The following is a 26,509-nucleotide window of genomic DNA, read 5'->3' on the forward strand; positions in this document are numbered from 1 at the left end:
GTAAACGTCAAAATCATATCCATATTTCACGCACACATACACTAACACACACACACACACACACTGGCATATAATATAAAGATTGATGTACAAATATATGTATAGCTTATTTTACACCATGGACCTACATATATATATATATATATATATATATATATATATATATATATATATATATATATATATATATATATATATATATAGGCTATACAAACACGTATGGATATAACAAAGCCACTATTGTCTTACGTACTCTCGAAATTGTTTAGCTTATTTACATAAGCCTAATACGCAACTTCTCTAAACGTGTGCCCTTCCCTTAACCTAGTTGGACCTACTTAGAATACCTCCTACAAAAAAAAGAAACGCATCGACATGTCAGTTGGTCTACTAAATTCTTTTTTTATTTCCAACTTTGAGTCCAAATCTCTTTCTCAACTTCCCTCAAATAATTGTTTTTTTAAGACATCTTCAAATTGTCTTATTATTAATCAAAACCACATAGATCTACCAGCTCATACGAGTCTGATATTAAATTAGACGATCATTCAGTAATGGCGTAAAAAGAAATTTTTCTCGACGCCACTTAGCCCTCTCGTCTACAATGCTTATTGGCTTGCACGAGTGCTTTATTTTGGGGCTACAATCGGTTTTTCGAAGCAGCTAGCTAGAGCCTAATAGCCTAGGCAAACAACGTCACATCCGCTTCGCCCCAACTGACAACAAAAACTTGCCCGCCATGATCAACAGAAAGCATTCGTTTCTAGACTCTAGATCTACCTTAGTGATGTAATGTAATGGTAGGATGGTTAAAGTTTTTTTTTTTTAAATAAAATATTAACGTAATATTTAATTGTGTTAAATTAAGGAACAGTTTCCATTTTTTATTGAATTTTTTTTGTGAATAACTTAGAATTTGGGTCACGAATTTGCGGTTTGGGTGTAGAGGGGACACGACTCGATTCTCGCTGTGTCGAAACAAGGCGAATCCACAGGGCAAGCCGACGGCTCAACCAATGCTGGTGTGTGATGTATAACAGCGAAATATCTGAATACACTGAACAGCGACATTTTAATGTGTTAGTTATTAATAAGTGTGTACAAAATAATTGTTTGCTAACAATTTTTTAAAGTTTTAGATTCTACTTTTGATATTATTTTTTAAAAGTTAGGCTTGTTTATTTTACTTTTTAAAATAAAACGATTTAATTAGGCAACATTAGCCGACTTTTTTATTTTTTTATTGATAGTTTAGTCTAGGCCCATTTATTTAATAATGAACTCTGTTGAAATGTGTAACGTAGGTTGCGTGATAGATCTAGATTTCTAGAATGTAAAAAAAATCTAATCTAGAGAAGATCTAGATCTAGATCTTCTCTAGATTCTAGATCTAGTATAGAAGTCCACATCTATTCACAAAATGATTTTGTTAGAATCAAGATCTAGTCTAGTCTACTTAAGATCTAGAATTCTAGATCTAGATCTAGATTCTAGATCTATAAATTATTAGGCCTACATTCATATTAGGCCTAGAATCTAGATTCTACATTTAATTACATTACATAGACTCTAGATCTAGACTCTAGTCAAGATCTAGATTTAGATAAAGTAACTTAATGTTGTCTAGATCTATGTGTAGTGTAGTCTACTTGAGTTTAGTCTAGAATAGATTAACATTTAGATCTAGAATACCTATTTATTAGCCTAAAGCCTAGGCCTAATTTAGTAATTTACTTGTAGTTATAGAGCCTATTAGAAATTGAAAATAAAAAACAAATACAATAGCCTAGTCTAGATAAAGATAAAGATAGGGCTTATGGCTATAGATTTAGTTGATGTTTGGAAGGCTTTTGATAATTTAGTTATTTAGGCTAGTTTTTAGGCCCTGTTTTAAGCCTTATGCCTAATCTGTTTAAATGCCTTAAAATTACAGTAGTAGATTAGCCTATACTTTCTTAATTTTTAAATCAAATCACCTGTATAAAAACTATTATTATTAAGGCCTAATTTGTGGTCTAATTTCAATTTATTACAAAAGTTTTTCTTTGCTAAATGTAGATTAGTCAAGATTTCAAGATTAAATAGGACTATGCCTAGAAGTAGAACTATATTTTCAAAATTTTGAGGATGTTTGATTTGAAACTTTGATAAAACAAAATGGTGTAGCCTACACTATACCATAGGCAAAGCTCATATGTATAGCCAGTCTTATTTAAAGTAAAAAATAATCAGGATAAAATTATTTTGCCAAAAGACCTAGGCCTAATTTGTGTTTCAATTTTTAGTTTTGGTGATTCACATGTTGTTGGGCCTATTCAAAATATTTAGTAATTTTTGTTTAAAAGCTTGTCCTGTTTCATTAATAATTAATAAGTTGGAGTAAAACATTTTAAAACTTTGTTACCAGTATTCATCACATTTTCTTTAGCAGCCTTACATAATTATTTGCATAGACAGATCCTCAATTCTGAGTGGGTCTTAGTTACTCAAATGAAGATTTGTTTTTTTTTTCTTCATGATATAATACAATTTTTTCCTATCTTGATAATATATCATTACAATGTGCAATTTAACATGTTATTAAACATACTTTGATTAATAAAAAGCTAATTACTCATTGTCTTTCCAGAAATAAAAGAATGACAGTTTGCTTCACTAAGGAACAACCAAAGTGGGCAAAATGAAAAAGTTTACCTTCACCCCTCCTGAAACTGGACGGAGTGCCAAACGTGTAACCCCAGCTATTTCTAAACCAGCAACTGATGAGACAGGGAAAGGTAGAACTTTGAGCTTTATATTGTGCATGTTGATGTTTAACCCTCTAGTTTCCAAGACTACATTGAGGTGGGTATTTGTTTAGCAAAATTTGAGTGTTTTGATTTTTTGAGAATTAAACAAAAAAATGTTCACATTTGATGCAAAATTTAACCAACAATTTTATCTTTTTAAATGTTTCATTTTGTCTCACTGGATTTTATTTTTCAGATAAAAAATCATTTTCTGGGAGGATTCCTCGTGGGTCTGTCAAGAATATTGTCCACAAGAAAAGAAGTGGGTCTTTGAGTCTTTTCAGTCTGAAAATGGATAAACGGAGAAGGGCTTCTTCAGATACAGGGTCTAGTGCAGATGAAACCCATAAAAGCAGTTCACCTCTTCAGGTGCCAAAGAAGTTAAAACTGCAAGCATCAGGCAAATCAAAGGTAAATGTTTCCTCAGATTCTCCTGCAGCCAAGGCTAACGACGAGAAGAAAGATGAAGTCCCCAATAAAGATGCTCTAACTTCAGAAATGAGACGTCTTAAAACCACAGACGGTTTTATTTATGGGAGCAGGTCTAGTAGCCCTGCTGCTGCATCTGAGCAGGGGGACGCACAAAAATCTGGCAATTTATCACGGAGAGGCAGCAGAACCTCAACCCCAGATGTTTCTCCTGCATCTGCCAGGGTTAAGTCCAAAATACAGAAGAAACCGGTAGAAAATGGAGAGACTCTGTCTAGATCTAGTACTCCTGTTAGTGAGTTACGACGGCTGAAAACTACTGAAGGCTTCTGGTCGCAGTCTGTTTTACCACTAGGGCCTAGGACGGGTTCTAGAGATGGTAGCCCCTCTTCAACTTCATCTTTAGACATGTTGACTAAGCAGGGGGCCAAGTCGCAGAAACTCCGAGCAGGAAAATTGAGTGTGAAGAAAAGCAGCCCTGTGTATGCTGAAAGGAAGGCTCGAAGTTTAGAGAGGAAGAAAGCTCAGCACAGCCCGGCTACATCTCGGAATAGCTCGGCTGATGTCAGTCCATCACCGAGCTCATCACTCGATAGAAGTGTGTACGAGCTTTCTCTAGATTCTTCATTGACGCAGGCTACTACAATGGATATTGATAACACGGATCAGGAAATTAAAAAGCCAACGAGGGGTAGGCCTAAGAAGAAGAAGCTGATGCTGACAGTAGAAACCCAGACTTGTGACGGTGTTGAGCCTGATGAGAGTACATCTCAGATGGATGAATCAGCTGATGTGTCAGCCGTAGAAGCCAACAGGACAGAGCTCTGGCTGAGCATGGATTGGGATGAGTCCGAATCCCCGTCCAACGTTAAAAAACACAGGGGTCGGCCGAGGACTAAAAACATTGTCTACGACAAGGAGACGCAAACACCACCTCTTATGAAGGTGGTTGGTTCAGGATCCTTACACACTTTAACCCCAGAAACAGGTCAGTGTATTTCATCTCCACGAGTCACAGAAACTGCTCAAAAGCCTAGTCCAGATGTAATAATTAAGCCTAAACGAAAATATCAAAGAAAGGATGCACAAGCAACTGAAAATAAAAAAACTAAAAAGGTGATATCAAGGGGCATAAAAGCCTTTGAGAAACTTTCAAAACAGAAACTTTTCAAAAAGGTTAAAAGAAAAGGTAAAGTTGTTGAGATTTTGAGAGCTGGGAAATTGGTTAAGAAACCCAGAAAGAAAAAAGTGAAGAGTGCTGATGGGGAGACAACCCCTGCTGATACTGATCAGGCATCCCTTGAAGACCTCTCTAACCCACCACAACTTGAAATGTTCGGTGAGACTTCAAAAGAGCCGAAAAAAGTTATGAAAAAACCCAGAAAGATTTTGGTCGATGGTGTTAGTCGACCTAAGAAGGCAGGCCTTCCCAAGTTGAAAAAAATTAGGAAGAAGATACGGGACAATGCTCTTGAGGCAGATCTTTCTGATCAAGTATCACATGAAAACTTCAGTGACCTACAGCAATTAGGAATGTTGGGTGAATCTTTGAAACAGAAGAAAAAAGTTGTGAAAATTCGCAAAAAACTTGCAGTTGATGGCGTTAGCCGCCCTCGGAAGACAGATCTTCCTAAGTTGAAAAAAATTAGGAAGAAGATAAATATTGATTCTGTAGAAATGGATCCTTCAGTTACTGATCAGTTGCATGAAAACTTCAGTAACATGCCAGAGTTGGATATGGCAAGTAAACCTTTAAAACTAAAGAAAAAAGTTGTAAAAATTCGCAAAAAACTTGCACTTGACGGCATTAATCGTCCAAGAAAAAAAGGTCTTGTCAAGGTGGAGAAAAAAAGAAAAAAGATGGAAGGTGGTGCGTATGAGGCACAATCAGCTATTACTGATTTAACTGAAAATGTAATTAATCAGTCAAACTCTGATGCTATGGACGATCCAATAAAATTAAAGGAAAAAGTGGTGAAACGGCGTAAAAAACTTGCAGTTGATAGTATAAGCCGGCAGAGGAAGAAAGGCCTTGCCAAGATGGAAAAAGATGGAATTCCGATAAAGAAAAGGCTATTAAAGAAACAATTAGGTGATGGTAGCATGGTTTTGAAGAAGGTAAGGAAGAAGAAGCTTGAGAGCAGTGAAGATGGAGCTTCACAGCCATTGAAAAAGAGGAGAAAAAAATCAGTGATTGACAGTAAGGCAGTATCGGAGTCTGCTGCTCTGCCTGCTGATGTAGGCTTGGCTTCTAGTGAAAATAAAGAGGAAATTAAGGAGACCAAAGCAGAGAATAGCATAGCTGAGTCTGAAGCTCAGCCTACAGTCCACAAAGAAAAAAGAAAGAGCAAAGTAAAATATGAGTTGCAGGAGATACCACAGGAGAAACCAGAGTCTGGGGCACTGCTGTTCAAAACATCAGAACTGAGAAGACTTAACACAACTGCGGGATTCTGGTCGCCGGCACCTGGTTTGGATGAGGTCCTTAGCACATCCAAACCTAAAAGATCTCTGCATGTTAAACGCTCACCCAAAAGACAAGAAAGCAGTCTCCTGCAGCACCGGATACGGAAACTTCATTCACTGCATAAGAACTCGTTAAGAAAAGGTAAACTAGCGTCAGAAAATATTGTTGAGAGTGTTACAGTGCTACCTTCTGGAAATGTCGTTGTGCCATTGGGAGCTGCAGTGGAACTGAAACGTAGGAATAATAAATTGTTAAACCTGAAAAATGAGTGGAAGATCACTGACAAGAATACATCAGCAACATTGCAGCCAGGGTCAGTTGAAGGTTCTGCTATTTCATCTGGTCATGTCAGTAGCCCATTTGATTTTGTCAGTGAAACATTTGGTGATACTGTCAGCCAAACATTTGCTACCAGCACGCCTGTGGCACAGAGTGCTGCCCCAAAGAAAACATGGCAGCGTGGTCGACGGAAACAGATTGGCGGAGAACCTCGGCCCAAACCTTCCCCTGGCAGGAGTGCCGTTGAGACGAGGCACAAGAAGAAGAAAGACGACCTGTTGAGCCAGTCCATGGAAGTTGTGAGTATGCTGGAGAGGGAGACAAGCCAGAAGGATGAGTGTCAGATGGAGGCTGTGAACATGGATGAGTGTCAGGGGAAAGATTTGGTTCCTTCTGCGCCGCAAGTGAAGAGTGAAGTGTTGTGTTCTCAAGGTGTGGTAGTAGCTAAACCTGATGGAGATGGTAGTCAAGGTTTGATTGTAAGTAAACCTGACGGGTCTTCTAAAATGTTGAGCTCAGCCGAACTTGAGGCATCTCAAGTTTTGACTGCAGCTAAACTTGATGATGCAACTGAGCATTTGACAGTTGCTAAACTAGATGATGCAACCGAGCATTTGACAGCAGCTAAACTTAATGATGCAACTGAGCAATTGACTAAACTTGATGATGCAACTGAGCATATGACAGTTGCTAAACTTGATGATGCAACTCAGCATTTGACAGCAACTAAACTTGATGATGCAACTGAGCATTTGACATCAACTAAACTTGATGATGTTACTCAGCAATTGACATTACCTAAACCAAATGGTGTAGCTCAAGTTTCGACCACAGAAAAACTTGATCAGACATCCTCTCTCTCAACCTCATCTGAACCTGCTGTTACTGACAACTTGACCTCGGCTGAAGTTGATATTCCTCACAGTTCACCCTTAGTTGAACTTGATGTTCAGCAAAGCGTGGCTCCCACTCCAGTTGTGGAGCTATCTGAAGGCAGTCCAGAAACTATCTCCCCTCCTCAACCAATCACATCTCAGACAGAGGCAGTAGAACATAGCCACCAAAGTATCACTCCATCTCTTGAACCAATCACATGTCAGACAGAGGCAGTAGAGCATAGCCACCAAAGTATCACTCCATCTCTTGAACATACACCACCTGTTGATGAAGGTTTGCCTCCAATGACTTCCATACCAGAGACTGTAAGAGACCAGGAAATAGTTCATTCCAGCCATTTGGAAACTGTGACACATTCAGTAGAACAGATAAGTTTAGCAAACACGGCAGCACACTCAGCAGAACAAATAAGCTTAGCACACCCAGAAAAACAGACAACACACTCTGAAGAACAGACAAGTTTATCACACCCAGAAGAACAGACTTATGTAGCAGACACTTGTGTATCTAAAGAAGGCAGCATTTCTACAGTACCAACAAAGACGGTTGAAGGCGTTCACATAGATGAACAAAATGCAACTGAGAACAGCACATCATTGCAGGTTAGCACTTCAAACATTGATGGAAGTGCTGTGGCTGAAGCACCACCTGCACCAGGGTGTGAGACTTCTCTGGCTACCCCCACTGATGCTGGGGATATCACTGAGGCCACATCACCCACAGAACAATTGTCTTCATCAGCTGTGCTAGACACTGAAACAAACCAAGCTGAAAACCAAAGCTCCCATGCTGAAAACGTCGCACACGCCACCTCGTCTAAAACAGAGTTGGCTGGGGAACTTCTTCCACATAGCCCTGGCCCAGTCAATCTGTCTGACGCTTTAGCCATGCTGGACATGAAAGATCCTGCTAACAAAGGTAAGAAAAAAAGGAAGAGAATGATATTCACACATAAGAAGCAGAAAAGAATCTATCGACGCAGCAAGTTGGAGTTGCCAGCTCCATTAGTGACAGCTGATGGTTTAGAAGAATCTTCTGCAGGTGGTGTTATGGAAACTTTGGCCGATGGTTTGGTAGAAAGTCCTCTGAAGTCTGACCCCTTGAGGAGGGTGAAGAAGAAGAGAAGGAGAAACACATGGAAAAAGGGGGTGGTGAAGAAGCCAGCCCATGTAGTGAAAAAGAAAAAGATGTTGAGTTTACTTAATGTTGGACAGCCTGAAACAGAGGAGTCTGTCAGTGTAGCTGATGAGAAGCTAGAGACTGCTCCTACAGGGCCTGAGTCTCAAGAAGTTGTTGAGAAAAAACCGTATCGCTTAAAATCTGCTAAAGAAAAAACTATGAAAATGCTTAAAAGGCTTCATACCAACGCCAATTTGGCAAATGCTGTTATGGATGAGAATATCTTCCGAGGCAGATTTTTAAGAACGTTGCCACAAAAACCTACCATAGAGAAAAAACCCAGAAGGAAAAGGATAGTGAAGCAGCAGGAAGCGATGATTCCCAATCTGTGTGATGATACAATGCCCCAGCTGACTGTTGACATCCCACCAGAAACATCTCTGTTGAAGAAGAGGCGGGGTAGACCTAGAAAACTGAGCACTGGGTCCTTGCCTAAACTCACCCCCACAGACATTGACAGTCCACTTTACGACTCCAATACCTCTTGGGACAAGGCCCCACCACGGCTCTCCCCACAGATTGACACCTCCAAGTCTCTTGATCTCCTCCTGGATGCAGAAAACAAAAGCCAGCCAGACAGTGAGTTTGTGGCTGAGAGTGTGGATGACACAGATTTTCACCTGTATCTCTCTGGTGTCAGTGATGAAGATTTCTCCTCAACTCCCAAAGATTCTGTGTTCTCATCAGACAAGAGGTCCAGCCCACCTTTAGCTTTATCCAATCTGGAAGTGCCTTGTCTGATTAACGAGCTACTTCACGAAGCAAGTCCTGCTGGGGTTGTTAAAAAAAGTGGGCGGCGAAAAATGAAAGGTAGGAGAGGACGGCCGCCTGGACTCCCCATGACTGAAGAAGAAAAGCTACGTAAAAGTAACAAGCGATTAGTGTATAGTGCAAGATCGATAGATTCATCTGCCACCAGGTTTGAAGTCTTTAACTTTATCAAGCGCCCACGGACAGCTAGGAAGTCTATGCAACGCTCTAAGCCCCGCTCTCCATCTGCATCAGCCAGCAACACAGAAGATTCCAGCAGTAAAGTGTCTCTCAGGAAAAAATCTACCCGCTCCCCTCTTGAAATGTTGGAAATGAAAAGAAGACAAGAGGAAGCCATTTATGATTTAGAGGAAGAAAAACGTCAGGCTCGGCGCATTCTCTTGCGAGAGAAACGATTCGCCAGAGAATCTGGAGACGGTTTTTCAGAAGAGATGTATGTTGAACTAACTGATGGACCAATCAAGGAATGCACAGTGGTGTTGACAGATTTTGTGAAGAAACTGCAGCTGGACAATATAGTGTCAACTTCAGATAATGAGGAGCCAGATGAAGAGGTTTGGAATAAAAGCATCAGTCCTAGGGTAGGCTTGCATGAAGCTGAGGAACAAGAAGACTGGGAGAATGTGGCGGATGGGAAGGAGTCTGAGGAGTGGAGGGTCAACGAGAACCCAGAGAACCGGCCGTACATACCCAGGCTGAAGCTGAAACGAGTCATGAAGAAATCTCAAGCCTCCCCCAGTAGGCAGGAGCCCATTAAGCTGGTGATTAAAACTGAGTCGATGGGTGACAGCTCAGGAAAAGTCAGCCACGTTGACATCTCTAAAGTTGACAGGACAGGATTTGAAGGAAGTTTTCTTGACTTTTTGAAGGATAGAAAAACTGATCACCCTGCTCATAAGAAAAGCTACAGGTCAAAATCTGTCCCAAGGGAGAGCAGCAAAGTCGGAGCTTTGATTGACAGTCGTGTGCGTAAAGCAACTGTCCAACACTCTTTCAGTGGGTTCAGCATCCCTCCAGCAACCCCACCCAGCTCAGGCTGTGTGAGTCCATCTAGAACAATCTCTAGCCCACTCAAGGTGCACACCCCTGAGAAAGGTGGTATGAACTCTTCCACCACCCCATCTGGCACACCCAGGACTGTTCCATTACCAGACGAGGAGGATGAGGACATGCTGATCCTTGACTTGGATGAAAGCGCACCTGACCAGAACTCCAGTGATTCTCTGAAAGACAGTTCTCTCGCAGACACGCCAGGTAAATCCAGGCCTGCTGGCACCACCTCGATATCACAGCTGGCAACTGATGATACACTGCCACCCCCACTAGTCCAGAGGATCCCCTCCAATGATGAAATGGGTTTAATGCTTGACTCTTATAACACTGATGGTGCTTCACATGGTCAAAGTTCAAATGCTGCTGAAAAGCCTGAAGATGGAGTATGTACAGAGCTTGAAGCAGCTACAGATTTGACAGTGGGTAAAACTGATCTCAGCAAAGAAAAGCCAATAGATGATATTCCTGTACCAACTACTGATAGTCCTATGGATAGCCATGTTGAAGAGACCAGTATATCACCATCAGAAAGTGTGTCTGATTCTACACCAAATGAAGACAGCCTTATCATATCAAATACCAGAGGAAAGTCAAGCCCAGAGAACAGGAGTCCCAGACAATCCAAGGAGAAGTGCCAGGACTGGAAGGTGAAGGTCGTGCAGCAGTCAGATAAAGTAGCCTCTGGCAAGTACATGTGTAAGCTGTGTGACTTCAGCACATCTGCCAGGCTGATGATCGAGTCCCACATCTACACGCACATGCCCGGCGTGCAGTTCCGCTGCTCCTACTGCCTGTCTGAGTTCAGCGCCATGTCTGCCACCTACGCTCACCTGAAAAACACCCACTCTCCTAATGAGGCCAAGCTGCACATCAGCAAACACATTGAGGAGAAGAACTTTTACGAGAAGGAAGATTTGGTTATCTCTGAGCCACCAGCTCCACAGGCTGTCCACCCCGGGGGTCAGTCTCCGCCTGTCATCATCTCTGTTGTGGTGAGCGGCCCTGTGGGTGCGGGGCGCTGTGCTAGAGCCCCCGCCAGAAGATTTGTCTGCACTCACTGTGGCTTCTCCACCAATGTCAAAGAGGACGTAGAGCACCACATATCAGATCTACACAGGTCTAGCACTCTATACGCCTGCATTCTATGTAATGAGAACATCTTCTACTCTGAGTCTGATATTAAACAACACAGCACCACAGTTCACCCCTCACGTCCCCGACCATACAGAAAACTCCCAGACTTCTACGACGCTGAACAGTTGAGCAGTAAAGGGAAAAGTCCCAGCCAGGACGACCAGAGAGAGAATATTTTTGAGCGCATGACAACCATATTTCAAACAGACGATTCCCAGCAAGACACTGGCACCATAGATCATCATCAGAAGGCTAAGGAGTATTTATACCTTCAGGAAGAATGGAGGGAGAAAACGCGCGTGGAGGCCGATAGCACAACAGCTGTGGACTTCACAGAACAGAACCACGAGACCACCATGGAGCCTGAAGATATGAGCAGTAAGAATGACGACCTGGAGAATGAAGCTTCCTCTGGGGATGATGGGAAGGAGGTCCTTGGGGAAGATGTCGGCAAGGTTCCGTCTAAAGATGTGTCACATGATGAGGCCATCACATCATCAGCTGTTCCACCAGCACTGGCGGAGGACACCGGGGCAGACACACCGGTCACAGACCTGCTTCCTGCTGATGATCATTCTCAACAGTCATTCAGGTAGGAATAGTTAACTGTCATGCAATTAGAGCAGAATTATAGTATGTAAATATATTATCTTTGCGAGATTGATGCACATAGCATATATTAAACTGATGATTTCAATGAGTTTGATGTACATAGCTGTTTTATTAAGTTGAAGTACTACTATTTCAGTAAGATAGGTGTACAAAAGAGTAATAGTACAATATTAAAGTTTTAATGCATTTATGTTATATGAATTTATTTTAGTAGTGAGATTGTTGCATATAGCTCAGGTATATTACAATATTTAACTTCCATGCAAATTGAGTTATGTTAAGTGAATATATTATCTAAGTGAGATTGGTGTACAAATTAGGTTGATAAACTATTTCAGTAAGATAGGTGTACCAAATTGAATAATTTGAATTGAATATATTATCTGAGTGAGATTGGTGTCCATATCTTAGCTCTTTTAAGTTGATATACTATTTCAGTAAGATTGGTGTATCAAATTGAAGTATTTGAATTGAATATATGATCTGAGTGAATGCATGTGTTTTCCCAGCCCTCCAGTCCCAGAGAAGTCAGCTGTTGTGACAGAGCTAAGCAGTACAGTAGAGGGGAGCCAGGACAACTCCGGTCCTGCTGAGGACAATATGGGACTCAAAATTGTTGATGTTGTTAGCCTGAGCAGTGAACAGGAGGAGCCAGTTCCTCTAGACGAGTCTGGTGTCTTGGATCTCAGCAAAAGTGTATGTTATTTGTGGTTTTGTTAGATCTATTCACTTATCTAAAGGAATATAGTTTTTATATGTATTTAGTGAAATGCATTTGTATTTTTCTTTCTAGTAATTGTTTTGTGAAAACTGATATTGCCCCCGTTTAATACAGTATTTTTTTTGGCCTATTCAGGTGAAGAGAGCAGTAGAACGGGTAAGTCCACAGCAGACTCCTGCATTACCAGAGGAGATTATTGATGACCAACAACCCACAGACTTATCAATGTCTAAGAAAAGTTCTGACAGTGCTGCTTCAGTTCCTTCAGAGCCAAAAGACTTAGCCACGAGTTCTACTCCAGCGAGCTCTAACGCAGAGTCCGCGTCTGCTGTCTCCTCCGCCAGCAAGACATCGTCTGCTATCAATTACGGGCTGCCGCTATCTTACAAGTGTAATGCCTGCAAGGTCCACACCCCCTACCTCCTGATGATGGTCAAACATTTGAAAGCCAAACACCCCAGCATGAGGTGTTTTGCTTGTCCCTACTGTAAGACCATCCACAGCTTTATCAGCCAGAAGCAGCTGCGACTCCACGTTAAACACTCGCACCCGGATAAAATTGGCAGGAATGAGATCGCCCTCTCAGAGGAAGCCAAGAAATTTGTTGAGGCCATGGTACTGCCCAGTAGCCCGGAGTGCATCAAAGTTGGGAATCGTGTAGTCTTGGAGGAGGATATTCACACCTGTACCTACTGCCAGGTGAAGATGACCTCGCTGGGCAACGTGTACGAGCATTTAAACTCTAAACATTCGGATTTATTTGAATTTGTCTGTCCTAACTGTCAGGTCTACAAAAGCAAAGTTCTTGCCGATATCTCCTTGCACTGTGTACACGTGCATAAAGTGCGTCTAGACACGGATAAGGTCCACGTTTCTGTGCCCAAAAATTTGTTTGCAGTCCTGACTTGTATTTCTAAAGGTGGCAAGTACATTGAGAAGAACATTGGAGCCACTGAGGATGGAGCACCAAAACAAACGGACGCGGCCGCACCCCCGGCTGTTGAGAGCCCTGCGCCTGTGCAGACACCACAGCCTGCTCATCAGAATCCTGAGCCCCTGGCGCTGGATAAACCAGCAGCTAAAGCTCCACTGATGCCAGCTATCAGCCCCAGGCCTATGCCCATGTTTCCCACGCCGGTAGTCTCCCAGCCCATCCCCTTGATAGCCATTCCCTTGATGGCAGCTCCTGTAGGCTCTATCCCTGTAGTGACCAGCCGATCCATTCCAATCTCCAGCTCCTTGTTTGATACCTCCTCTATGACGGCACCCCCTCCCCTCATCCCGGCTGCCGCAGCTGCTAAACCTGCCATCAAACCCACAGCCGGAGCCTCCAGCTTTTTGTGCCACGGCTCCCAGCAGGTTCCAGCTCTGGCGTCCAAACAACCGGCACCAAAACACAGCAAGTCCTCCACCAACCCAAAAACTGTTTTAAACATCCCCAGCGTTAAACCAAGGGCAGCAACTGGTGACCCCAGCTTGTACCCCAACATAGTGACATCACTTGGATCGTCTCCCCTGCACCACCTGTCTGCCAGCCCAGCCACACCTTCACCAGGTATTGACAATATTCCAGAGAGTGAACCCGCCCCGGACGCCTTCAAAATTTTCAACCTTCGACCAACAACCCCAGCGTCAACGGCGCCTCCCCCACCCAACGCTATTGTGTTCCCACCCGTCTCCACCCCACAGGTCACGTCATTCATTCAAGGCCCAATGGCAGGGTTCCCTTCTAGCATGGTGATTCCACACACCATGCTGATGCCATTCTCTTACACCCCGCCTTTGATGATGTCACAGAAGCAGACAACTCAAAGTTCTAGCTCAACTCCAAGACACGTCAGACAGATACACCCAGCTCTCTCCTCATCTGCTCCACCACCTCAAAGCGCTCGCTTCATCCAGGACAAGGCCCTCTCTTACTTAAAGAAACAACATCAGCAGCAGTACCAGAAAGGGCAGATAGACCAGCAGTGGTTGAAACAACAGCAGCTGATGGTGCAGCAGAAGTCCACACAACCTGCTACCACCCAGCCGCAGCACGCCTCTCACTTCCAATCTGCGCCATCCCACAACGTAGACCACAGGCCCAGCGAGACCCCCGCACGACCAACCTCAGCTTCACCGCAGGCAGGAAGCGCAATCCGGCCCTCCAAGGGCATCCACAAGCGCAGCAGCTCCATGTACCAGTGCCCGTACTGCCCCACCGTGGTGACCCTCAGGGCCCTGGACGTGGCCTCACATATCCAGCAATACCACCCAGGTTGTCAGGTCACATTTAAAAAAGCACATTCTTAATTTAACCAGTTATGCCATGCAATTGATCAACTTCTTCTGCACTGAAGGTTGGTTGATTAGGTTTAAATTATTTTTGTTCAAACGTTATTTTTTAAAGTTTTATTTTGTATAAATTATGTAAAAAAAAAACTTCTTTTAGCTAGCACGTTAAAAAATTGTTTCATTTTTTTCTTGAGAAGATATGTATCATTTTATAATTTTTAGGGATGTAATTGTTAAATATATATATAGATACCTAGGCCATTTAGTTATTTTTATTTGACTTGGATTCTATTGTTATTAAGCTGTAAATGAATACCATGTGCACATTGTTAATGAAATGTAAACAGTGTGCAAATGTTTAGACCTGTACATAATGTTGTTCTCTGCTAATTCATCCTGATGTTCCTGTAGCAGAACAGATTTTTTTGCCTTCAACTAAGTGCCTTCTGCTCTAGTTCATGTTACCCAATATCTGGGCCCCTTGGCTCAAAGACTCCTGCAAGACAATCTCCATTCACAGAAAAAATATGCTTCTCTTCTATGAAAATAATCTCCCTTTACTAAGACTAGACACTGCCCTCAAACATGCCTGAGCATATTTTAATTCAAATGTTGATGGGCTTTGGTAGAAATTGTGAGTGCTTTCAGTTTCAATCTTCAATGGGCTAACAAGTTTTGATCCATTAAGTTTCTTTATGTGGGACTGTATGGTGACCTACATGCCTTGTTACTCCCTGTTATTGTAAGTTCAAGTTTGTATTATCCTGGCTACAGAATCTTAAAATTTCTCCAATTTTACATAGTAATATTTTATCAAATTATCAATGTTTGTTTTAATATTATGAATGAACTTATGTTTATGTTGTGGCGATTTTTTCTTACACTTTTATGTTGAGACCATTCCTAGTTTTCAATTATTTTAACTCAGTTTTTCTTTGTAATTGGGCAAAATTAAATCTTTTTGCCTTTCAAGGATTTAAAAAAATAATTATTATCATAATAATAATTGTCGGAATTATCAGTTGTACTGTTTTTGTGATATGCACTAGTTACTCAATTAAATTTTAGCTTGAAGACATGTAAAGACATGTAAATATATGTAAATATCTGATAGTGTACGCTCAGACCAGGCAGAAGCATTGTATGTTGGCTGGTCTAGTGTATCAAGCTAGCCAGAAACAAATCTAGTTTAGAGAACTGGTTAAAGATATATATTTGGTTGAATGTAATTTGTGTTTTTTTTTTTTTTTGTCTGAAAAGAAAGTGCCATTCACATACAGTAGCCTACTCATCTGTTAAGATTCTATTTCACACTGTACATATACATTATATTGCTAGCTATGAAATGTATTACTTCATAAGTAACACTTTTATTTAACAATCAAGTTTTGAATTAAAAGAGTTGAGTTTTTGCCTACTTTGTTCTACTCTTTGTTAATGGTTGGTTGTATGGGTTAGTGGTATTGTTTATTTGAAATGTTAAGTGGGGTTATTGGTAGATTGATTAGATGCTGCTAAACCATTTTTTGTGTGGTAAAGGGGCAGAGTTTGTGTCCAACTGACCACATCTTCTAATCTGACCAGTTGACCACACGATGTAGCTACCAATCTGACCACACGATGTAGCTACCAATCTGCCCAGTTGACCACACGATGTAGCCACCAATCTGCTCAGTTGACCACACGATGTAGCTACCAATCTGCCCAGTTGACCACATGATGTAGCTACCAATCTGCCCAACTGACCACACGATGTAGCTACCAATCTGCTCAGTTGACCACATGATGTAGCTACCAATCTGCTCAGTTGACCACATGATGTAGCTACCAATCTGCCCAGTTGACCACACGATGTAGCTACCAATCTGACCACACGATGTAGCCACCAATCCGCCCAGCTGACCACACGATGTAGCTACCAATCTGCCCAACTGACCACACGATGTAGCTACCAATCTGCCCAGTTGACCACATGATGTAGCTACCAATCTGCCCAGTTGACCACATGATGTAGCTACCAATCTGCTCAGTTGACCACACGATGTAGCCACCAATCCGCCGTGTTCACGAGTTCAATGGCCAAAGTTCCCTGATACTGATAGCCTATTATTGGATACCCCCACACCCACACAATGAATAAACAAAGCAATCAATCGCACAGGTATTTGTAGATAACGAAAGGACAGGTATTCAGCAATTTGTTAACGCCCTGGTTTCCGTGTATTTCAACTATTCCAAGCACATGCCTTCAGTATAGTAGGCTTAATATTAATAACATTTTACACAATCCTTTTAAAAATTGCGAAAGAACTACAATTAATTTTCTTATAATGTATCTTCACACACACTTGTTTCTTTTCTTTTTAATTTAAGGGGGTGGGGGGTGCATCCTATTCTATTCACGTTTATCGTCGCATAAATCACGCCCCTCCATAGATGTGTGACGTCAGTTACGACCCCCCTCCCTTTCCCCCAATTATGGTGATATAGTTCCAAGATTACATACAGCACTATGTATTTAATGCTGACGCAATGACCACAGTGAGTCATATTTTGTACAGCTTACGTACGTACCCCCCTCCCCCGCACACACCTGACGTTAAACTGACACCAACGGCAAGTGGGGGGAAGGGGATTAACCCCCCCCCCCCCGGTATAAGCCACGCGTTAGTACCAGCTCATGCGTACGTGCCTGTCGCCTGTGTCAGGTTTATTTACTGTGCTCATTAGAATTCTCCAACTTAGCAGACTTAGCTCTTTCTGGTAGTTCAAAATGGAAATTCCCAAAACGTATTTTAGTATGAGCTGTGCTGAATACGCCTGGTATATTGACAAGTCAAATTCTAGGAAAAACTATAAATATTAAAATAGTATCTATTTTAAATTTTAACCTTCTTGTAAAACAAGAAGTCGGTACGAAATCAGACAAGTTGTTAGAGATGATTACAATAAAACTTGTCTTGATAGAGACAAACTGTATTGCACCCCCCCCCTCATACTTTTTATATATAGATACCCCTTAACCCCCCCCCCCCCCTGCCTACGCCACTGACTGAGGTAGACCACGTCAGTACACCAAATGATAGAAATCCCATCCTGTATTTTCAAATGTAAAAATAGAAATGAATGAGAATTGTATTGACAAGGATGTTGATTTAACTCTCAGTATGTAGGCCTATAAAAGATATCCTTCTCAATATTTACCATTTCCGTCAGGTAACTTTACTACAACTACAACGTTTTTCGGTCTGTAAGCTACAACAAGATTTAAAAGAAAATTACACCGATATTGTGTCCTATATATTTTATTGAACATTTTCTTTAAGGATAGTCGTAGGCAGCGTGTTATAAGTAGCCAGTTGTAGGTAGCCACTTGTAGGTAGCCACTTGTAGGTAGTCTGCTGTAGGCCTGTTTAAAAATTCTCACTAAAGCTGGCGAAACGAGCTAGATTAACCTTTGGGTCACTGTAATTATTTAATTTCAAACGTTTTCACCAACCCTCTTGTAGACTCACACACGACGCTACTAGTGGACACACGACGCTACTAGTGGACACACGACCCTACTAGTGGACACACGACGCTACTAGTGGACACACGACGCTACTAGTGGACACACGACGCTACTAGTGAACACACGACGCTACTAGTGGACACACGACGCTACTAGTGAACACACGACGCTACTAGTGGACACACGACGCTACTAGTGGACACACGACGCTACTAGTGAACACACCTACCCCCTCGTCCTCCCACTGGACGACGCTATTGACGGACCCCCCCCCCCACCTACGCTGGACGACATGTTTGTTTACATCGGGCCAGTCACGTGGATGTTTCATCAGATCCTGGACTTGCATGACGAACCCAACTGAATTCAATCGACTGGTGGAGCCTGCTTGCTGTGGGAGGAAAACTATTGACGTGAGTAGCGCTAATTAGTACCATGAGCTGGTCTTTGGTTCTAGATTTTCAAAATTGATGCCAAGATTTATTTGATGAGATTACGATTGTTTTAGTAGTTTAGCCTTTGTGTAATATGTGATTACAGTTTTTTTTATGATATTGGAAAAACAACTAAAAATAAAGTTTAATATAGGCTGTATATTTTATATACAAAATCATCAGTTAAAACAAAAACATCTCTTAATCATGTTAATCTGATATAGTCTAAATATTATTAAACACTGAATTTGAAGTCTTAAAAAATATGCAATGCGTCCTCGGTTATAATTTTACCTACTGTTGAGCGGATATAATTTGACCTTCTGTTGAGCGAATATATTATTATATTATATCAACAATAGGTCAAACGATCTATTGTTATAGGTCATATGACCTATTGTTGAGCGGATATAATAAGACCTGCTGTTTAGTGTTTTCGCAAAATATTAATTTTAAATACCGTTTTTTACTTGGACCTAAATATGTACGTAGAAGATTGTAGATTATCATACAAATAACAAAACGTTACAATAAACATCAGCAAAAAATGTAATCAAAGCTTTTTAACCCTATGTAAAATCTATTTATTTTAAATTTAAAGTTAGATTGTCATTCCATGGCACGTATTGAGAATTTTTCAAAATCGAATAGAGCTAAACCAACAGTTCTAATACTTACTTCCCTTACCTAAAAAAATGTGATAAAATTGAATATTAATTTTGAACTTATAAATAAATAAAACACAACATTACTTTTATTATAACGTGTTATATTAAAATATTAGATTTGGTGGGTAATAAATAAGAGAGCTACAAAAGTGAATAAATCTTGTGACGCTAGCGACAAACACCATTCACAGGCTAGACTGGGATGACAGTTAGGACGAAATATGATCACATGAGATTACAACGGTTCCAGGATGGAGCAATATCTTGACTAAACAAATTATATATATATATATATTTGTGTATATAATAGTATATATATATATATATATATATATATATATATATATATATATATATATATATATATATATATATATATATAGGTGTATATATATATATATATGTATATATATATATATATATATATATATATATATATATATATATATATATATATATATATATATATACACGAGAGAGAGAGAGGCGCCAAGATAATGGCACAGTACTGAACTGTACACATAGTTAATAGATATGCCGTTTACTATAACAAAAGAACAAGCCTTGAAAGGTGGAGCTAAGATTATTTTGCATGAAAATCAAGAAAATCGATTGCACCTGTGTGATTGTTGGTGTGAATGTTGGGGTGTGGGAATGTTGGTTTGTGTTAATGTTGGTGTGTGGGAATGTTGGTGTGTGGGAATGTTGGTGTGTGTAAATGTTGGTGTGTGGGAATGTTGGTGTGTGGGAATGTTGGGGTGTGTGAATGTTGGTGGTTGTAAATGTTGGTGTGTGTGAATGTTGGTGTGTGTGATTGTTGGTGTGTGTGATTGTTGGTGTGTGTGAATGTTGGTGTGTGTAAATGTTGGTGTGCGTGATTGTTGGTGTGTGTGAATGTTGGTGTGTGGGAATGTTGGTGTGTGGGAATGTTGGTGTGTGAGAATGTTGGTGTGTGTGAATGTTGGTGTGTGTGAATGTTGGTGTGTGTTAATGTTGGTGTGTGGGAATGTTGGTGTGTGTGAATGTGGGTGTGTGTGGGAATGTTGGTGTGTGGGAATGTTGGTGTGTGTGTGAATGTTGGTGTGTGGGAATGTTGGTGTGTGTGAATGTTGGTGTGTGGGAATGTTGGTGTGTGGGAATGTTGGTGTGTGGGAATGTTGGTGTGTGGGAATGTTAGTGTGTGGGAATGTTGGTGTGTGGGAATGTTGGTGTGTGGGAATGTTGGTGTGTGGGAATGTTGGTGTGTGGGAATGTTGGCGTGTGTGAATGTTGGTGTGTGTGTATGTTGGTGTGTAGGAATGTTGGTGTGTGGGAATGTTGGTGTGTGTGTATGTTGGTGTGTAGGAATGTTGGTGTGTGGGAATGTTGGTGTGTAGGAATGTTGGTGTGTGGGAATGTTGGTGTTTGAACGAGATAGCTGGGGTCTTGGGTTAACCTTTAAATAATAAAAAAATAATGGTTGTACTTAAAACGATGAAATGCTAAATTAACAAAAAATAATAATTGATGAACTCATTATTTATCTAACGAAACCTTTGATTTGATGTAGCGATATGTAACCAGCTCTGGTTGTCATGACAATCTCGTGTTTGATGGAGTCTTCTTGTGTATCCTTCTGAATCGGGTTTTAAGGGATTATAATAAAATAGATAGTGTTAATGTAAATAAACTGGGAATGATATCCCTTATACTTTCTCGAATATTCATATATAACACTACGGGAGATGGCAACTCGGGATATAGACATGATTTTTAATCCATTTTAAATACTTAAACTTATTAAAATAGAACAGAATCTCGTAGAAAAAAAAACTGGCAAGCAATATGTGTATAATAGTGCGGAATATTATTAGTACTTTATAAATTCATATGCGTTTTTTGGAAATCGGAAATAGCATAAATTACTACTTCCGGTTAACGGAAATAATTCAACATTTGACAGAAGGCAGGAAATTAGATCTTTTACTTATATGTGAAATTTCGTTTATCTATCTGAAACACTGCTCAAGTTATAGGCTTTTGAAAAACTAAAAGTAGAATAAGTCCCACTTCCGGTTATCGGAAATGGCTGAATAGTTGACACAGAACTACAAAATTGATATAATACTTATATATGAAATTTCATCAACCCAGTTGTCAAGGTTAGTTATTGTGTTCACAGACACACATACACATATAAACATACACGGACAGAATTGCAAAGTCCAGTTTTTCCGACTCGATTACGCGTAAAACGCCGAAATTTCTATACATCTGGATTTAGAATTTTCGCCCGATTAAAATAAGTCCCCTATAGTCCGTATATGATGAAGTACTTTCTAATATTGTTATGGTGCACCTTAGTGCAACCTTCGTACAGATGTAGATAACCTTAAAAAGTAATTAAGATGTTTTTTTTTATTTTTATTTTATTTTGGTGTCACCCCATTCCCTCCTTTGATTGGTCACCCGGTGCTTTCCCCGATACTACCCCCCCCCCCCCCCCTTCCTCACCCATCCCGCCCTATAATGCCTTTTTGATGGTTTGATGACGTCCACAAATCCTACAACAACACCGAGGTTGTTTACTAGATGTAAATGTAGCACCGGAAAACGTCTCGGATTCAATGTTTTATTTTCCAAATGGCGAGTCACGTTGAGGGTTTCGGTCATCTATTTTTAGCCTTGCAGGGGAGACGATCCCTGAGAGTTGATTATCTTCTATTGATTACAAAATTTATCCGAGGCACAGGAAACCTTGAACATGGGATATAACTCTGATTCTTTAGGGTTGTTACAATATTTTATTTATCCACTGCACAGCAGTTTAGATCAGAAGTCGCCTCCATATGGAGGTTCATCAATTAAAATAATTTATTCCGCGGTATATTGGAAAATAATGGCTCTATTAAAAAAATGGGTAATTCTCAGTAATTCAACCTATAATATAGTGTCCATATCCCGCACAGTCGTGTTGTTGCATGTTTTTGCGAGCCTATTTGTTGCTATGTTGAACAAATAAAATAAAAAAATAAAACCTGACGCTCAGATAAAATTTCTATTTAAGTTCATTATTAGTTTTGGTTCTAGACCCCATGTAATTCTAAAGGCACCTCATTAAAAAAAAAATTAAATAAACGGATTATTTAATTATACCTTTACCCTAAATAAATAGAACATTTATTTAGATCCGCATTGTTACTCCATAGAATGTTGTATAGCATTTCCATTGTCTAACAATCCCTGTGTTATATAACATGTAAAGGATGGAGGAATGGTGTGGCCGAGCGGTAGATTACTAACCCGAAAATCCCGAGTTCGAGTCCCAGCTCACGTTAGTAAAACAACGGCTGGGCATAGATGACACGGACTGCCCCCCCCCCCCCCACATCAAAACCTTTGATATAATTTGGTACTGTAAAAATCTGAATAATAATTAGTGGAGTTCCCTTTTCGAACCTGGCTGTCTATGAACCTGTTTCTGTGACCTCGACATATGAAGGGATGTTGTGGTCAGCACTATGCCCAGCCGTCTTTACTTTCCCTAACTTGAGTTAGATACTCATCGTCGTTAGTTGGACTTGAACTGACTTGAACCAGGATTCGAACTGCAGACTCACGGGTCTAGCGCTCTACCGCTAGGACATAAGACTTATAATTACCCTGTGTACATCATTGAAAATTCTCAGTACGTCTTTCATAGAAACAATTGTTAAGCCTAAAATGTGTGGTTATTTTTTTTTTAAATCGAGTAGCCAATCGTTTTATTGTATTATGCAAACATTTTGCATACAAAAAAAAAATCGAAGCCAGTTTTCTATTGCTCTATTTACCGCCCACCTTACTATATAAAACCCACCATCACAAACTGTTTATTGCTAGATATGTACCATGTTATTGTATCACGAAACCTTGTAAAATTCGGTGAAACAAATACCAGCAGTTGACATTACACTGTGAACTTGTCAAAATACCCACCAACACAATCACTTCACGGTTGGCTGCTCAGCGTGACAACATCTGCTGCCAAATGTCAAATGTCAATGTCAGGAACAATATTTCGTCTCGACTCTGTGCACAAACATTTTGTCCTAATTCTAAACCACGCCGATACATTTGTTCTTAGTTAGCGACCTATGCCGTCTTCTTGAAGGTCGAAGTAACAGTTTGATTAAATAACACCTTCGTTCTTTTTAACACGCCATTTTTACTGACAGATTTTAATAATCATTTCATCAGCTTTAGAGACACTTCTAAATAAAATTCAATTCTTATCACGTAAAACCTTAGTAGTTTAACGATTTTCTTTCTAAAAAAATAATCTTATTTTTTTTTGTCTTAACTGGCAACCCTGATTGACGTTTGCAAGCGCGCGAGAGAAAAAAACCTGGCTAAAAATCTGCGTGCCGACGGCTCTATAGTGCAAATATGGCCAGTGGCAGACGTGTTTGAGGTATTTTTGGCAACGGGAATTGAAAAGTCGGCAATTAACCGAAAAAAAAACAATTTTGAGCTGGTCAAGTAATTAAATTTCTCACTTTGCAAATTGAAAACTCGTTTAATATAGCCGTTTGTAAATCTGTTTTTACACAGACTCTAAAGCTACTGGCTCTAAAACAGATAACACCAATGACGCAGCCATAAAACAACACATCTATAAGTTAATATCAATGAACCCCTCCTGCCACATACACACCATCACACATCTATACATTAACATCAATGACCCCCACACAACACCACACATCTCCAAGTTAACACCAATGACCCACACATAAAACAACACATCTATCAATTAACATCAATGACCCCCCTACACACACAACTCCACACATCTCCAAGTTAACACCAATGACCCCCACACCAAAACATACCAATACGTCAATACCAATGACCCCACACACAGCATCACACATCTTTAAATTAACATCAATAAAAGCTACACAACGCCACACATCTCGAATCTATTAGCAATGACACCCCCCCACCTACTCACACTCGAACTAACTTAGATTTCTCCCCATTGACCCCCGCTAAAACACCATTTTCACAACTCTATTAAAAACACTACTCCAAACGTAACCACTATATCGCATTCTGTTACCTCCCTTCCATCTCTTCGTGAACCCCCCCCCCCCCCCCCTCCCCCCACCCCCCACCACCACCTATGTCAGAAAGCACCGAAGCCTAACAGTAAATACAGTCAGATCACGTGATCGAAATAGCCAGTAATTAATGACGCGTGGAAATATGTGTTGATGTCGTCGTCCCAAATAGTACACATTAAACGAGCACCAGTAAACGGAAAAAAAACGGAAAAAAAAATAACAGATGGCTAGTGGTAAATGACTACCTGATACAAATATCCCATAATTTGGTACATGTGATGCTCGTATTAGCATATTTTGTTTAATAGATTTTATTGATTTAATCATAATTTATTGATAAATTCAGAAGAATTTGATATATTCAGAATTTATTTATATGATCATAATGTATTGATATAATCACAATTTATTGGTATAACAACTTTTGATATAATCAGAGTTTATTGATATTATCAGAATTTATTGATATAATCACAATTTATTGATGTAATCACAATTTATGGATATAATCACAATTTATGGATATAATCACAATTTATTAATATAATCACAATTGATTAATATAATCACAATGTATAATATACTCACAGATTCTTGATATAATCTGAATTGATTGATATATATATATATATATAATATATATATATATATATATATATATATATATATATATATATATATATATATATATATATATATATATACAATTTATTGCTATAATCACTATTTTTTTTATATGATCAGAATTGATTTAGTCACAATGTATTGATAAAAATCACAATTTTATGATATAATCAGAATGGATTGATTTAATCAGAATTTATTGATATAACTAGTATTTATTGATATAATCACAATTAACTGATATAATCAGGAGTGCATTAAGCTTGAGTGGGATAGAATATATTTTCTGACACACTTATGACTGTTATAACACTTCCATCTTCCATCTAACTACAACTGCAGGACAGTTTTGTGTAATACAATTCTGGAGCCTACGTGTGCTGCCCAATCAGCCCCCGCCCCCAATCGTTGATTCACCGCTGAATATAATAGTTCATGTAAAAGACCTCTGGCATAATATAACTGAGACTTCGTACAGTCTTGAGTTAACTTTGGCACCACTACTGGTTCCATGATACTCCCCTAGCTACGTGCTAGAGCTCAAAGAACTCAAAACACCCCCACTAGACTGGCAGTATTCAAAGTTTTATATTCTCTAAGTTTTAAATTTAAAAAAAAACGTGGTTTTGTGTTCGACGCACCTTAAAACTGTAGGGTAGTTCCGAAAGATGTAAAGGTGGAAGGTTTTTTTTCCGCTGCCTGCTACTGGCATTACGGATTGTTTACAATCAGCTCTTGTGTCGGGTGATGGGTGGGGATGGGGGAGGGGGAGGGGGTTACGCTTGAGTGGCGCACGTGTTGTGAGTGTTCGGAGATAAGTTAACAGTCATGTCTATTTATGTTATGCTACGTCTATCTATGCTCACATGCACACGCATTCACATTCATGAGCATCTCTCTCTTTATATATATACTAGCATCCCGTGCTCCGCCACGATAAATCTTTTTTAAATGTACCAACAGAACAAAACTAAACACAAAACAAACGAACGCAAAAAAAAAAAAAAAAAACATATGCCCCCCCCCCCCCCTCGCTACGCCTCTCCTATAAAACCCGAAAGATAGAATAATAATTAGAAAACAGTATAAATAATAGGCAGTATTTACAATATCCGTGTTTTACCTACAATATTTCACTTTATCCATTCACGCATTTTTTTTCCAGTACTTTAAATTTTAAAAATTTACAATAGAGTTTCGTAACTAAAACCATTGCGCACCTAATGAACGTGATGACGCGTCTATAATAGTGCTGAATAGTTAATTAAAAATTATAAGTAACTAGGCATACTGCCTAGCTTCGCTTATGTTTTCAAAACCATTTGATAATTTGAATACTAATTATTTAGTGATGGATGAGGTGTGGAGTGCTTAAAGTTATACAGTAATACTAATTTTAGAGAAGATGTATTTTCTTTATCATTCGTATTGAGAGTAAATATTTGAAAGTACGCAATTTATAACTAAAATGGAATTAGAACTACAGATGTTCCATGAACAGTATATCTCATAATTTATTTTACACTGACTTTTAAAATTATTATTTTTATTTAATTATGATACGTAACTTAATT

The 26,509-nt window shown here is 39.8% G+C and overlaps 1 protein-coding gene across 6 annotated transcripts; it reads left to right on the top strand.

The window, feature by feature from the left end:
• The first annotated feature begins 704 nt into the window (after positions 1–704).
• On the top strand, positions 705–16,025 carry LOC131957868 (uncharacterized). Of its 6 annotated transcripts, none has more exons than XM_059322670.1 (5): positions 705–800; positions 2,630–2,777; positions 2,986–11,590; positions 12,120–12,306; positions 12,467–16,025. In XM_059322670.1, the coding sequence occupies exons 2-5, from the start codon at positions 2,681–2,683 to the stop codon at positions 14,624–14,626; spliced, it is 11,049 nt and encodes a 3,682-aa protein (XP_059178653.1). In that variant the 5' UTR covers positions 705–800; positions 2,630–2,680; the 3' UTR covers positions 14,627–16,025. The 6 variants fall into 6 exon arrangements, with proteins under 6 accessions (XP_059178653.1, XP_059178657.1, XP_059178654.1 ...); XM_059322674.1 differs by having other exon boundaries at positions 705–794; XM_059322671.1 differs by lacking the exon at positions 705–800 and adding an exon at positions 882–1,094.
• The last annotated feature ends 10,484 nt before the right edge of the window (positions 16,026–26,509 follow it).

Source organism: Physella acuta, unplaced genomic scaffold (genome assembly GCF_028476545.2).
Source record: "Physella acuta isolate Inbredline_101_S28 unplaced genomic scaffold, ASM2847654v3 ptg001273l, whole genome shotgun sequence".
In the NCBI taxonomy this organism is placed as follows: domain Eukaryota; kingdom Metazoa; phylum Mollusca; class Gastropoda; family Physidae; genus Physella; species Physella acuta.